The 15,673-nt window shown below is 44.4% G+C and overlaps 1 protein-coding gene across 2 annotated transcripts in view; it reads left to right on the top strand.

Annotated features, from left to right (window-relative positions):
- The window catches only part of jag1a (jagged canonical Notch ligand 1a), a 40,243-nt gene that overhangs the window by 8,757 nt on the left and 15,813 nt on the right, over positions 1 to 15,673 (top strand). Inside the window, exons 4-10 of one of the 2 annotated variants that reach the window (XM_047044297.1) lie at positions 6,623 to 6,880; positions 7,580 to 7,640; positions 8,066 to 8,196; positions 8,414 to 8,533; positions 11,096 to 11,209; positions 11,608 to 11,721; positions 15,125 to 15,238. In XM_047044297.1, the coding sequence (XP_046900253.1) occupies positions 6,623 to 6,880; positions 7,580 to 7,640; positions 8,066 to 8,196; positions 8,414 to 8,533; positions 11,096 to 11,209; positions 11,608 to 11,721; positions 15,125 to 15,238 (912 nt within the window). The remainder of the gene's footprint in view (positions 1 to 6,622; positions 6,881 to 7,579; positions 7,641 to 8,065; positions 8,197 to 8,413; positions 8,534 to 11,095; positions 11,210 to 11,607; positions 11,722 to 15,124; positions 15,239 to 15,673) is intronic. The other variant, XM_047044298.1, reaches the window with a different exon arrangement.

Below are 15,673 nucleotides of genomic sequence, written 5' to 3' on the forward strand. Positions count from 1 at the left end.
GTACATTTTATTTGTACAGAGGGTCTGGGATCTCTCGATTGACAAACGTTAACTTCCTTGAAGGCGGGTCGAAGGCGGGTTGGCTAAGGCGAACGCTTGCTATTGGTAATGGCAAATCAGAGTGGCTCTGGGCGGATCCAATAGTTTTAAACTTCAACAGAGGACCCGCCTTCAAGGAAGTTAACGTTTGTCAATCGAGAGATCCCAGACCCTCTGTACAAATAAAATGTACGAGGGTCTGGTTAGGACCAGGCTACCCCTTCTGTGTCCTCGGGAACGTTATCTTTAACGTAATGTTCTCGGAGTTGTGTACAGGACAGGATGCCAGGTCATGCTGACACAGGCGGTCCGCTGTAAAACCTGACCGTCGGGGCATAGCAACGAGAGAAACAAACACACAACAAACTTCCATCTGGTAATCATTAACCAAGACTGATTGTCAACAGGAAGTCTAATATTATCTGTATGACGTGTTATGATCTGTATAAATATCTGTTGAATTCATGTCCATAAAAATATAAAAATGATTGAAACCATCATTCACCAAATTCAGTCAAGTAAATCGCAGAGGCCAGAAGTGCTTTCAGCTTCTGATAGTGGTCTGCACTGGTGATGCAAGGACCTTTGCGTTAACGTCACTGTGTCCAATCCCGACCGGTTTATAGCTAACATTCTGAGAAAATGCCACTTCAAATATTGATAAAAATGATTGTATCACGTTTTCAGCTGATTTACTGATTTTACGTTATGCTTTAACTTTTTACCTTTCAAACTAAATATTGTAAAAAAAAACAGAGGACCCGCCTTCAAGGAAGTTAACGTTTGTCAATCGAGAGATCCCAGACCCTCTGTACAAATGAAATGTACGAGGGTCTGGTTAGGACCAGGCTACGTCGGAGGCGCCGCGATCGTGAATCCTAAATGTTGATCATAAATCGATCAGAAATGCCCAGGGGGGTGTTCCATCAACGTCGCTAACGCAAGTCGTGCTAACACAAATAAGTATCACTTGGGTAAACGTCAACTTAGACTTAAGCCTCAAGCCGTTCCACTAACGTTCCGTTCCACTAACAAGCAACGCTAATTCAAGCTAGACCTCAATAAGCTTAGACTCTGCAGCCCAGATCAGGTGATAGTCGAAAAGAGGAGTTATGTCGCAAAGCAAAAAGCAGCAGAGAGGTGTTGTTTCAGCAGCGTAAATTGTTTTTTTTAGTTTTTGGGGAGTTGTCCCCAAAAAGAGCAATGTTGCCGCAATTACCATGGCAAGGGAGACAACTTGTCAAACCATTACGACCGTTAACATGCGTAAATTGTAGACCTACCAAATTGACTTAACATATATATAGCCTATATATGCATTTAGGCCTACTAATAATTAGCGTAATTTGATGAGCTGTCTGAAACCGTTCTGACCGTAGGCTAGCCTATGGCCAATATTCTCAACAGGAGATTGAAAATAATATTTGCCCAAAAGAGAACGTGGCAGCAATTGAAAATTGTAGGATAAAATTCAAAACACTGAAGAAAGCCATGGTTAATTGCACTTGATGTGGGCTAATAATGTTTTAAATTACTTCAAAATAACTTTGCCACACGCATTTATTAACTGATAGGCTAAATGATGAGATTTAAGGTAAAAGGGAAAGATAACCATGACTAAAATAGGGATTCACTGAAATGACTAGTATTGCACAGATCCAGCATTGACTTTTTAGATCAAAAGGTGACCCAAACTGCACACTTTGTTTGGAAGAACAGTCATTTAAAATTGCTTAGCATGACTATCATTATTATATAATGAGTATTTCCAATTAACATAGTCTGCCTCCACAGATCCAGAGGGGGCTTGGACAGTGACAGACTCACTTTGGGAAAGCATGCCCTACTGGGAACATTAGGGGAGACTGTTGGGCACAGCATCTAATTGTCTTTTTGGGAAAGGGCAACATTTGGGACAATGTCATGTAGTGGCAGCATAAAGGGCACTTCATAACAGCACCCTTTTCCATTGGAAGTAAGGGCATGGGAACAGTCCAATTTAGGCCATTATAAGGGCACCTTATAGGGTACTGCATCACATTTTCTATACTATAAAGGAACTCATTAAGACATGTTTTTACACTTACAGAGGGCAAACTGTCATTTATTGCGTGGGGCATCCTGGGCACTCAAGCATATTTCACAATGTGAATGGCAGACAGTAGGGCACTTGGTCTAATGTTTGCCACTCGAAGGCATTTTAGAAACACTTTCAACCATGGGGGCACCAGGCAGTCACCCCCTGAGTCTTCCACTGGGCCTGGATACACCCATGGGGACAGTATATTGCACCTATAATATTGGGGAAGCCAGAGGAGAGGTAATATAGAGGCTTGTCAACGTATAGGCTACTTTAAACAATGAAAATACTTTATCCAATTGAATAAAGAGTCTCCTTGATTCTTTGTGTTTCAAGATTACCTGAAAAACTGATGATAATATTCAGGAACTGCTTGGAGCAAAGTATACCCTTCATATGCATGCATTGTTCAAGAACGTCCCACATGCAAAGACATAGACAGATGCAGACAGACTGAACAGTGTCAAGGCTTGGCTACAGTGGGTCATTTGCTTCCTTGTGTGTGATTCCTGCAGACTACATAGTCTAGGCATACCTACATAAACTGTAGTCTACTACCCTCCTTTCTACTATTATAGTCTACTCTCCTTTCTATTACTTTCTACAAAGGATGGTAGGCTGCTCTTATGTGTTCATTGCTATCCTTAAGAGTTGCTAAAGTGTTATTTTATATATATATTATTTATGTTTTATATTTTTAAGAATGACAATTCTTAATTCTAATCTAGATGAAGTATGCTGGGCCTGCTGAACCTATACTTCTTCCACAGATACTGGTCAGGGAAGCATTACTGTCTTTGAAGACCCTTGGGGCTGGTGGGATAAACACTCTTTGTATAATCTGAGCACCTTCGTCCACCACAGGCTTGTCAAAGAACGGATACGCCATAATTGATTGTAACTTGTCTTGAGGCTCTGCTTAGTTTCTAACAGTGCGTTCACACTGCAGCGACGCGAATCGCTTGCCATCGCTTGCCTTCCCACAGTTCACCACGCTCGGGGGCGTTTCAAACGGATACATGTAGAATGTAGTTCTCTAAAGTCACTATTGTAGTTGTCATGGCCAAGTGTGCAGACTTGGGTTTACGTAGTTGCAACATCGATCAAATACAACTTGTATACAACATACAAAACTGTTTAATAGACATACACGTTGACATGTGTAAAAAACGTTTTAATATATTCCTCAGTCTCTGCTAATCTGTCGATACGATAGGGAGTTCCAGCCGGGCTAGCTAGCTAGTTAACACAGAACAAAGTTATGTAATGTGACTAAACTGAATTTGAAAGTACAAGCACCCACAACTTCGGCAAACCTTGCGCCATGCATTGTTTTTTTTTTATTAATATCTCTGTACAAATACAGCTATGTATCTTACAGGACTGGGTAAGCAGCCACACAAACGATTAGTTTCTCCTCCACCTTGAAACCTAGAAAGCTAGAAATGTTTGCCATGGTTGTTACGTTACGAGAAACAAGAAAACACTCCAATTGGCCATCGCTAGCGAAAATCGCTCCTCATTTGCATAAAGTTGAGACAATCTCAACTCTGTCGCGTTGCTACCCACAATGCACCACGCAAGCGATTCGCCTGGCTCCATAGAAAATGAATGGAAAACATGTTGTCGCTCGCATCGCGTCGCTGCAGTGTGATCGCACTGTAAGGCCTTATTTTATGTCAATTAACCAATGGCTTTTGAAAACAGCTAAAGTGACATTATTTCTTAACATGTTAATTTAAATTAATATATTTTTTGGAGATGAAGTATGCCTAAACACGTGAATCATTCATGTCTGCACAAGTCAGAATTTACGTTTCCGAACACGGACTAAAGTGCATTGCGCGTAGGAATTTACTCGACGGAACTGTCTTTTGAGATTCTGTTTCCGCCGGTTTGAAATTATTTGCAACACATTTTAGTTTAGCTTGACTTCTAGCCTGACACGGATCAGGCTAGTTTCGAACCTTGATTACGTAGCTAGAACTAGAATAATCCACCTTCTTGGAACGGAACTCTCGCTAAAGTTAGTGAGACTTGGCGAAATAAGTCTTGCTTTCCCTTAATCGACGTTGATGGCACACCCCCCAGATGGCTAACATTCTGTAGCAAATAATAACATTGAACCCTATTAATTACTTGAGCATAATAAGGCACCTAAAATACAAACGTGAGCAAGGGCGTTCAGCAATCGCTATCGAATCAATAGCAAAGTGCAATTTAGCTAGCAGGTGAAGAATACAAACAACGAAAATCACCAGTTAACTTAAAATTACGTAAAGTAATTGACATTTGTACGAACTATAGACTAACACAACAACAGGCTTAAATGAACTGACAACATAAGTTATACGACTTAAAGTTCTCAAGGACGCCCACATGCGATCTCAACTGACTAGTTATCCTTCGGACAGCGGCAGTCTCTTTATTCTTTCTCTCCCTTTAACGCCAAGCGGCGCACGTGCCCGCTCGCGGTGTGAAGCACCTGTCCGTGCTATTCTCCAACATGCACTCTGCTAATAGACGGCCTTTTGTATGACCATATTTCTGATACCATGGCGGCAGACATTTAGCCGTAGCGGGCCGCCACGGCCAAATCAACATAGCGGAAACACTGGTGTGCATGCACTTCCGCTTCCAGTTGGAAAGTCCCATACCGTTAAGCAGTGTACAACTGGATGACAAACTAGATGTTGCCAAATTCAATTGTCTCTTAACCCTTTCTTAACTGTTGCTGGTTATTTATGCTGCTATAGAATGATGCAATTGGCCCATTCAGAAAAGGCCGACCGCAAGTGCGATTAGCGGAGGAGGGAGGGAGCATGCTGGAGCTGAGGTTTGTTTGTTTTTCGGCTGGACCGTCAGTCCTTAGGTGGTCAGTGGGAGCACTGGCTGTGTGTTGCATTTAGCGTCCCCCAGGGAGCTATTATAGGGCCAGTGTGAAGTCGGCCCCTGAGTACGTTGACCTCTGTCCAGGTGTGCTTTGGAAGGAAAGAGGGAGGACAGGGAGAAAGGCCCAGACAATATTGCTTTGGGCTTGAAACTGAATTGTACTTTTCTGCCACATGGTTTGCCACAAACTAAGGTTTCATGAGAATGACAAATCTTAAATGTTGTTGCCCTCCTGCTGACACATAGAACTAGATCATCTGAAAAGAGCTATAAAGGAAGAGGGCCAAACAAGGACTGGTCAAATGTCGATGGTAAACTTCAACAGGATAAGGCAGGTGAATGAGAATAAGCAGGCTGATTAAAATCTGTTCCATGATGATTTAAAGCTAATGTTAAACCAACCTAACAAGTACAGCTAACACTAACTTGTTTAAAATGCCTTACATTTTGCTTCAATAATCTTGACCCATTGGTTCAGTACCAACCGTCAGGCTAGTGTTACCTTGGCTGCCCAAGCAATATTCACCATTGAACTGAGAGGTTTAAATATTTGTAAAGAATTTCTCAGGTGGTACAGTAAACTTCTTTGATGTGAAAAACAATTTTTCATCTGCTCCCTCAGTGCTAGTTCTTGCACCATTTTCATCTTGGCCTTTTCCTGTTTGATGTGACTGGTTGCAGTTTGCTTCCAGGTCGGGCTTCAGTTTCATTTTGTCTGTTTTTTGGCGAAGACCCTCTTGCTCCAGCCTTGGGTAGAGCAAGAGTGTCACCTCACCCCAACCACACTTTACACCCCTCCGGAGAAATACCACAGTCCAGTTCAGGATTCTAGAATGGTCTGAAATGTGACTATGTCTGGCTTATGGCACTACAAATGACACTAAAGTAACAAAAAACACCTCCCCAAAAGTAAGTAAATAAACTCACATACTTTTTAGGCTCTCTTGTGAAGCTTTACAGAATTGCTGCTGTGTTTTCAATACATTAGTAAGCGATGGCAATGGAACCTTTTTATATAAGTTCTTTAGGAGTCTTCCATGGAAATTGTGATCTTGGTGCAGCTGGTGACCTTGGTGTTCCAGACCAAGGCTGGGCAATGCCCAACTCTGCTTGGGTGGCAACCTAAGCGAAGGTTGTGTTTGTTTGGGTGAGAGGGCACGGAGGGTGGCAAAGCAGTCAGAAAAAGACTGTGTGGGTAGAACGATGGCCAGACAGTGCAAAGACACGACTGGACGTCATGTGTTTGTTGGCAGCAGTGGAAGGCTAACCTCATTGTAGATATGAATAGGTTACTTTCACTAGCAAGTGTGGATTTGACTATGTTTAGGTAGGGAGTCAGATGGCTGAGCGGTGAGGGAGTCGGGCTAGTAATCAGAAGGTTGCCGGATCGATTCCCCGCCGTGCCAAAATGACGTTGTGTCCTTGGGCAAGGCACTTCACCCTACTTGCCTCGGGGGGAATGTGCTCTGGACAAGAGCGTCTGCTAAATGACTAAATGTAAATGTTTGCAGGCATGTGTCCAGTCTGGCTTGGTTTATATGCAACATATTGTTTCTTTATTCCCATCATGTGTGCCCTTCTCTGACCTTTCCTTCCACATTCCCTAATCAGGTGTGGGAGGCGAGGTGATCGAGAGAGCTGTCCTGTCGGGCATGATCAACCCTAGCCGCCAGTGGCAGAACGTGAAGCATAATGGGCCGGTGGCCCAGTTTGAATACCAGATCCGTGTGAATTGCGACGAGCACTACTATGGCTTCGGTTGCAACAAGTTCTGCCGTCCCCGGGACGACTTCTTTGGTCACTATGAGTGCGACCACAACGGCAACAAAACCTGCCTGGAGGGCTGGTCCGGACCAGAATGCAACACTGGTAAGGGTTTGAAAAGAATTTGCATTGTGTATGGTATCCCATGCAAAAAGTAATTGCGTACATCAGTCAATCTGATGATGATGAGAAATGACATGCAGGCCAGCGTTGTTAGTGTGATAGTTAACCCAAAAAAGACTTTTCCTTCAGCCAGATGAAGCTGTCATAAAACAGAAGTTTAGATGAATCAGGCTTACCTGAGCCAGACTAGTGTGACAGAAAGAGAGAGAGTTCGAATAACTGATATCAGGACAGGGAGTCAAGATGGCTTTTTCATTAAAACAGAGGTATTAGTGCCACAGATTCGGGCCCCATGCAGTGGGTACTACAAATAGTTAGCATTGCCTTTTGGAATTTGCTGTTGCAACGCGCCAGCGCAGCCCCCCCACCCCCCCAGGCCCTGTATCCTCCAGCAAGGGATCACTGGCAGGACCCGGGATAAATCTTGGATTTTGTAGGATTACTGGACTAGTTGGAGATTAGAACATTCCCACGAGTTTGAGAGATGGTGGCAGAGGGCTGGTGATGATGATGATGGTGGGAGCGGGTGGGGGTGTTAGGAGTGTTTTTGGAGAGGGGGCTGACATCATCATTGTTATTCTCCACATCACTTTCTTTCTCATGCCCTTGTTTATTCCTAGTCATCATGTTACACTTTTATCTCTCTTTCTCTCTCTCACTTGTGCTTTGTCTGCTACCCAGCTATCTGCCGGCAGGGCTGTAGCACAAAACATGGATCCTGTAAAGTGCCAGGCGATTGCAAGTAAGCACTTCAAGTTTTTTAACTATTGTTACGCCTTTTAGCTTCCCAGCTGAAAACAGAACTAGTGTGTATTGGTATTGTAGAATACTTTGTTTTGGCTCACTCCATATGCATACAATAGTTTGTAGTTCACTCTATACTGGTGCAACATTGTCAATTGGTTTTGCAGTTTATTCTCACTTTTTTGGCTATAAACACTGGGATCATGGATTACCCTGAGCGAGGGTGGTGATGTCTACAAGGGGAAAGATTGTATGGTTATGTGCTTGAGTTCCATCTGTTTTTGTTATGACTCAGCCACCCTTTCTGGTGCCGTGTCCAGACAAGCTCTTCTCCTGACAAGACAAGGAGCAGTGTTTGACCCTGTCCAATCCAAAATGTTTTGAGTCTGTTTATAAATCCCTTTGTGTATGTGTATGCTTCAGGTGTCTGTATGGATGGCAGGGGGAGTACTGCGACAAGTGCATCCCTCACCCTGGGTGTGTCTATGGCACCTGTGTGGAACCATGGCAGTGTCTGTGTGACACCAACTTCGGAGGCCAACTCTGTGACAAAGGTAAGAGGACAAGGACTAACACACAAAGAACACACAGATGAGTGTGAGGAACTATTATGTTATGGAAGACATGAACCCAGATGTGTGTGTTCAGTAGTAGGATACACACACAGATGACACTCCCTGGTGCTTAGGCAGCTATATCGATGTCTGAAAAATTGAACATTCCCCCCACCCCCCTGATTTTTGTTCATGATGGTCCAATCCTGTCATCCAGATCTGAACTCCTGTGGCACACGCCAGCCTTGTCTGAATGGGGGGACCTGCAGTAACACAGGGCCTGACAAGCACCACTGTGCCTGCCCTGAAGGCTACTCCGGGGTCAACTGTGAGAGAGGTGAGTGTCCCTCAGCCAAACTTGGCCGTCACACATTGGAAAGATATCAAATGATACACTGTAGATGTAAACACAGTGGTGATAATCTAGTCTTCTAAAACTGTTTGTTCCCATCCTTGATTGTGATTGGCTATATCGCGTTCCATGCCGTTGTAAAATCCAGCATAACCTCACAGGTTGTCCTCATAACATTCTTTAACATTCCATATTACTGCGCATCGAAAATTTCAAATGGAAAAAGACGGCAAAGATGTCCATCTGGCTGTTACGTGGCAACGATTTATGTAGGAACTATACTTTGTAGTAGCGGTAGAATGACGGTTTATTATTAAACTATTTTGTTTCTAATTGTTTTTATTGATGAAACCATATCAAATATTTGTAGTAACAGTTTTAGAAAAGCAATAAGCCCCGCGAGTCCGTGGTTTACGCTGATTTTAGAACAGGTAAGGGGGTTTTCGGCACTCCGCTTCGCGCCTAACAACTCCCCTTACCTGTTCTAAAATCAGCGTAAACCACGGCCTCTTGGGGCTTATTGCTTAAATTTACACTGTCTTTTATCTCACTCTATCAATCTTGTTTACTATTTGTCTTAGAGACTCTACTCACTTCCTTTCTTTCAACTTTTACCTTTGATTGCTTCATTCTCATAACTCAAAACTTGTGTAACGTTCACGTAGCTTGTTGATTAGCTCATGAGTTCTTCACGTGATTTAACTCCTGGCCGGGACCAGATCGCAATCGTCCCTGAGACTCTGTGGGAAGTTGTGTCGCAGTTCAGGGGTCAAGGGTCAGTTCTGAGCTTAACCTATCCGTGCAGGGAGGTTCCTGGCCAGCATTCTTTGGGGTGCTCAGTGTCCTCATCCCATGGTCACTCCACCCAAGAGGATGTTGCCTGGTTAAGGCATTGCCAAGGGAACCAGAGAATGAATCTGCCCCTTTATTATTATGTGTATATATTTTTTTACATTTATCCAGATAACTTGTCCCACACCCGAAGGTTGTTTCGGGTGTGAATATCTCTTAGGTTAGGATACTATCCTAACAATTATGGTTACACATGATTTATTTAAGGACATGAGTTTCTGGAAAAGGGTTTGTGATTTAAGTAAAATTAGCTATGTTTGTTTGAACTTAAACTTGGTCAATAAAGTTTGTATATAGTGTGTTGTGAGTAAGTCGACAGGAGGCCTTGTTTAAGCATGGGGTCATCTGAGGCATAACTCAGCTAATTGTGGATGAAGCCCCATTTGTAGGCTTTGGCAGTTGGAAGTATGGGGTTAGTGTTTGTCTAGGAGAGTTGCCCCTTCAGTTTTCTCTCTCTGTCACTCTCTCTATCTCCTCCTGAAAGCTATCGCTGCCGGTCATCTCAGAGAGGGGAAGGAGGGACAGAGAGAGAGAGAGACACTTCCGTATGGTCTATCCCTCTATATTCCCTCTTCCTTGTCTTCTGTCCCTCCTATTTACCTCCCTCGCCGCCTAAAGCCTTGTCACCAGTCGACAGTCTTCATTCTCCCCTCCAAGCGATCCCAGCTAAGAATGTAAACCATTCATTGATTAGTGGAGGAGAAATCCATAGTGACTCATGGCGTTCACCCCTTTCCGTCTCTTCTCTCCATTTCCTCCCCTCTTGTTGTTGAGGGAGAGGATGATATGCACTGAAATAGAAGTCATGGTGCGTGGCCGTGTGGGTCAGTGCGGCGTGACAGACGGCTTCCTGCTAGTCCCCTCCACACCCCCGTTAGGGGCTAGTGAGAGGAATATTGGGCCATTTTCTTTTCTTATTTTGTTTTTGTTATGCAAACACGAGCTTCTTAAATACCATAATTCCTTATTTTCCTCCCCTTACATGGGGTTTCTTTTTCACTCCATCATTTGCGGTGACAATTTCTGCCATCGCATTCCATTGCCTTATCTTTTCCCATCTGGTTTGGCCTCTGCCTTTTTGCTGCGCACTCCCATCCATTATTATGCTCGCTCACTCTTTGTCTCTCTCTTCATCCGTCTCTCTCCTGATCTGTCACTTTCTCCCTCTCGTTACCTCTGCATCAGCATTTTTCTCCTCGACTCAATCACCTTCTCTCTCTCTCTCTCTCTCTCTCTCTCAAAATTCATTTTGTTCCACTTGCGCACACACACACACACACACACACACACTGAGCCTCCGCATGGTGTGGTCCAGAGCTGGTTAGCAAGAGAGCAAAGGGGCTTTCCACTCCGTTGGCGGTAGCAATTGAGAGAACTGAGAACCGGTGGGAACTGACATGAGCTATGGGGGGGAACCCAGCACCTACCTCACCCTCCTGCAATGTGAGAACCACAGAGAAAAACTCTCTCGCTCCCTCTTTCGCTCTTTCTCTCCTTCTTCCTCTCAGCGCCCCCCCTTCTTCTTCCAACTTGTTTTGTCATTCACTCATATTGTCACTCTCTCTGATCCTCTCTTTCTAAACTCCCCTTCTCATCCACTTCAGGCCTTAATGTTAGTTTTTCTTTCTTTGTTTTAGTCATTTAGCAGACGCTCTTATCCAGAGCCTTTCTTGTCTCCTTCTCCTTCCAATGCAGCGGAGCATGCCTGTTTGTCGGAGCCGTGCTTCAACGGGGGCAGCTGTGTGGAGACCAGCCAGGGCTTCGAGTGCCAGTGCGCCCTCGGCTGGAGTGGGCCCTACTGCACCAGCAGTAAGACCTGATGGGTGCACGGGGGGACGAATGGGAGTGGGATTCTGAGGATTGTTGACACCCCTGTAGAATTGCAACGTCGCATGAGAAATGCATTTGGAGGCTCATATAGACATGTATGATTTAATAATCAGATGTCAGATGGCTGAGCGGTTAGGAAATCGGACTAGTAATCTGAAGGTTGCCAGATCGATTCCCGGCCATGCCAAATGACGTTGTGTCCTTGGGCAAGGCACTTCACCCTACTTACCTCGGGGGGAATGTCCCTGTACTTGCTGTAAGTCGCTCTGGATAAGAGTGTCTGCTAAATGACTAAATGAAATGTAATGTAATAAGAAAGTTAGTACTGAAATCCCAGGAGGGAGGCTAAACGTGTCCTCTCCTCCTCCTTTTGTCAGATGTGGATGAATGTTTCCCCAATCCCTGCAGCCATGGGGGCACTTGTCAGGACCAGGTCAACGGCTTCAAGTGCACCTGTCCATCCCAGTGGACTGGCAAGACCTGCCTCATCGGTAGCTTCACCTGAATCCCTTCAGTTCACCTGAATCCCACTGAGCTTTTTCTTCTTCTTCTTCCCATCATTCTCCCAACATTTTAAAAGCCACAACTCATCTTGGTCCTTGACCCTCCAGTCCTCATCAATCCCAAAATAGTCCAGCTTGCTTCAGTACCTGTGACCTCTCTAGTCATTCCTCTGTTTGGTTTCTTACCTATTTATTCAGTATATTTATATATTTTCCCTATGGATGCACCAAATCCAGATTTTTTGGGTTCGGCCAAATACCGAATCCACTGGTTAAGATTCGGCCAAATCCAAAACCGAATACCGAAACCTACTCCCATCCTCAGCCCATTAACACAGTAAACACATTAATGAAGTAAACAACGTCCACAGCAGTGTATTTATAACCACGAGCATACCTGTCAACACTCCCGTTTTCCCCGGGAATCTCCCGTATTTCACACCCATCTCCCGCCCCCCTCCCGTTTTGTCATTACTCCCGTGAAACTCCCGTAATTTGTATGGCCAAACCTTGTTATATAACTATTCACATCAATATATGATTTCAATGTTGTCCAGTTGCCAGATCTTGTATGAAACGCATCCTACTCACATAATACATAGGCTATCATACAATTTTCAACCCATTTGTGACCGCAACCAGAGCCCGTCTATATTAACTATATTCTATGCCGCAACCTACAACCCAGTTGCGCTGTTGATATCTCCGCAGGTAGGTGGGAGAATTTGAAAAATACACGGTTGATTTTTGATACAGAATCACTTGTAGAAATGGCAAAAGTCTCAGGTGGTGCTACGGCAAAAAAATATATATTGCTGCAAATTAACAGTAGGCTACACAGTAGCGGACTGGCCATCGGGAGCACCTGGAGAATTCCCGATGGGCCGAAGCACTTCTGGTTGCCTTATAATTTGCTTGCCTTATATATTTTTTTTTACTACTAATAACATTTCGGCAGAAGATTGAGCGACACGGTTGGCCAGCAACATGGTTGGCCGGCCCCCCTTTCCCCCAGGACGGTTGGTCTATTCCAAATGAACGTCTATGCACACTACAGTGACACTGACAGATCAAAAGCTAGCTAGTGGAGACAATGGCCGGGTTTCCCAGATTCGTTAAGAAGCTCTTAACGCTAAGAGCGTCTTAAGAACGTTCTAAGGGCGCTCTCGAACGCTCTTAGAACGTTCTTAAGAAGATCTTAGAGTTAAGAGCTTCTTAACGAATCTGGGAAACCCGGCCAATATACAGATGGAAAACCAGGCCAAGAAACGTAAACGTAAGTACCTTAACTGGACAATGTTTTACCAATTGAAAAGGCGGCTATGTTTGTTTGTTTTACATAAAGCCTTTAAAAACTTTTTTGCTCAAATCAGCCACAAAAAATTGGGGTTACAGAGTGAACTGAAAATGGCACAATGTTACAATAAAAAGAAATAAAAAAAACATGAATAAGTCCCATTATATTAAGCCCCCCCCCCCCCCCAAAAAAAAATCTCCCGGATTTTGGTACTCCAATGTTGACAGGTATGACCACGAGACAAATCGGTATTGCAAAATTGAATATGTAGCTCGACTCGAATCGCCTTCTTTTGACTGAAAGTACTGCCAAACAACACTTTTTCTGCTCACAAGTTCCATTTTCACTTTCTCTCAGCCTACTGCATTCAACAGTCCACCTACGTAAAAACCTTCCCGAATCCCGTAATCAACGTCGGCGTCATTATCAGTGTTTTTGCCCACAGATTCAAATGCAATTTGTGGCGGGGGGGGGGGGGGGGGGGGGGGGGGGGTGAAAATAATTCACACCGTCACAAAATCAACAACAGACAAATAATTTCTGCATATGCAGGTAGCAACGCTAGTGCTAAATAACTATTTAACTAGTCGGCTCCATGACGCCGGTATAAGTAGCTAGCTCCTGAGACTTCTCACCAAAAGAACGAAGGGGAACCTTTGATTAAGACATGTTCGTAGGTACCTAGCAAAGAGTAGCCTAAATTTTACTCGACTTTTAGCTACAGCACTAATGCTGAAGGCTCGTTGATATAGCTGTCGGTCTACTAGAATGGCGTAGATATGCATCGTTGCTAACGTGTGCTGACGTTGTGACTGTGTGCGTATGTGAGAAAGACGCGTGAGTGACAGAGAGACGGAGGGAGAGCAGGGAAAGGAAATTAAGCTGAACGAATACACTTCGTGTTTTAACCTAAATAGTGTTAAAAAAAAAATTTTACGAAACGCAATATGTGGCGGCTGGTGTCGATTCTGTGGCGCACCGCCACAAATTAGTCTATGTGTGGGAAACACTGATTATGTTGACCAGCGTAGCGCGCGTAGACCAAGCGCAGGGTTCGGATTGGGTGAAAAAAAAATCTGGTTTGACCGAAAAAAGGTTTGGCCGAATGCGAATCCCGTCAAAAAGCCCAATATTTGGCCGAAACCGAATCCTGGATTCGGTGCATCCCTAATTTTCCCAAAAACCCACAAATATGTATATGTTAGACCAGTGGTTCTCAACCCTGTCCTCAGGGACCCCCTGTCCTGCATGTTTTAGATGTTTCCCTGCTCCAACACACCTGATTCAAATAAAAGGGTCGTTATCTAGCTCTGTAGAAGCCTGGTAACGAACATGCATTTGAATCAGGTGTGTTGGAGCAGGGAAACATCTAAAACATGCAGGACAGGGGGTCCCTGAGGACAGGGTTGAGAACCACTGTGTTAGACAACCAGTGGACAGGGACAATCATGGGACAGTGCTCTGGAGGGTTTTAGAATGAAAAAGAATGGAATGGAAATGTGCCCACGCAGCAGGTCCCTGGCCTGGTGGTTAAAAACCTGATTTCTCACACATTGAGCCCTCTGTGATGGTGCTGAGGTCTTTTGGGCATTGCATTCCATTCCATAGCTCCTTTTGGGAGTCCTTGGTGGCAAGGGATTAATGTGGGATTTCCTAATCTGTAGGGGCAGGATCATCCTTTAAGGAATGACTCCTTTGGGACGAGGTCAGGGACGGGGGGTTGCTGTGAAGATGTTGGTGGGTGCCGTAAACTCTATTCACTGCTGTTAATCCACTAACAACTGGCCCCAACTGCCCCACACTTTTCCTCCACAATCTCTTTCTTTCTTCTGGCCTTTTATTTTAACCTCCCCCCCCCTACAACCTTCACCAATTCACCATCCACCTCTGGCAGCATAGTTCTGTTTGTTTGTTTGTCCCAATATTTTTTCTCCATGGTAACAGACAAGACTCTTCTAGAACGCTAGAATGAAAGCGGGCTGACCACCACCTCCCACCACACACACACATTCCATTGCTAGGTTACACAGACCTCTCAATCTGACACTGGAATTCCTTTTCTCTTTTTTTGGTGTTGTCATCATGGGGTTTTAGACGCCAACGAGTGTGACATGGATCCTTGCGTCAACTCCAATTCTTGCCGCAACCTGATTGGTAGCTACTTCTGCGAGTGCCTTCCCGGTTGGATGGGCCAGAACTGTGACACAAGTAAGTAACCAGAGAAACAACCGCTTGTAGGTATCGTGATGGCAGCTCAGAGAATGCAGGCTTTGGTTCCAGCCTCACTCCTACAGCACATTATTTTTAAGGTGGCTCGTCTTACACAGAGGCCAAACAATAATTATTTCTAGAGCCATCTAGAACTAGAAGCTAGCAAGGTTAGACCGACTGATTGTAATTAGACTCACTTCAAACAGGGAGTGACGTGTGTGTGTGTGGGGGGGGGCAGTGTTTTTCATGGCTGCTCCACGTAAAAGGTTGAGGCTATCGTTCATCTTCAGGACCTGGCCAAGCCCTTGAGTGTTTTATGGACCAGGGGAGTGGTCAGTGTGGAAATGGCCTAGTGCAGAAGAAGAGGGAAAAACAATTACTTAGTAAAAGAACAACACACTTTTATCGCAAGTCATTAGGTTTGCTTGCACT

This window comes from Hypomesus transpacificus, chromosome 21 (assembly GCF_021917145.1).
Source record: "Hypomesus transpacificus isolate Combined female chromosome 21, fHypTra1, whole genome shotgun sequence".
Taxonomy (NCBI): Eukaryota; Metazoa; Chordata; class Actinopteri; order Osmeriformes; family Osmeridae; genus Hypomesus; species Hypomesus transpacificus.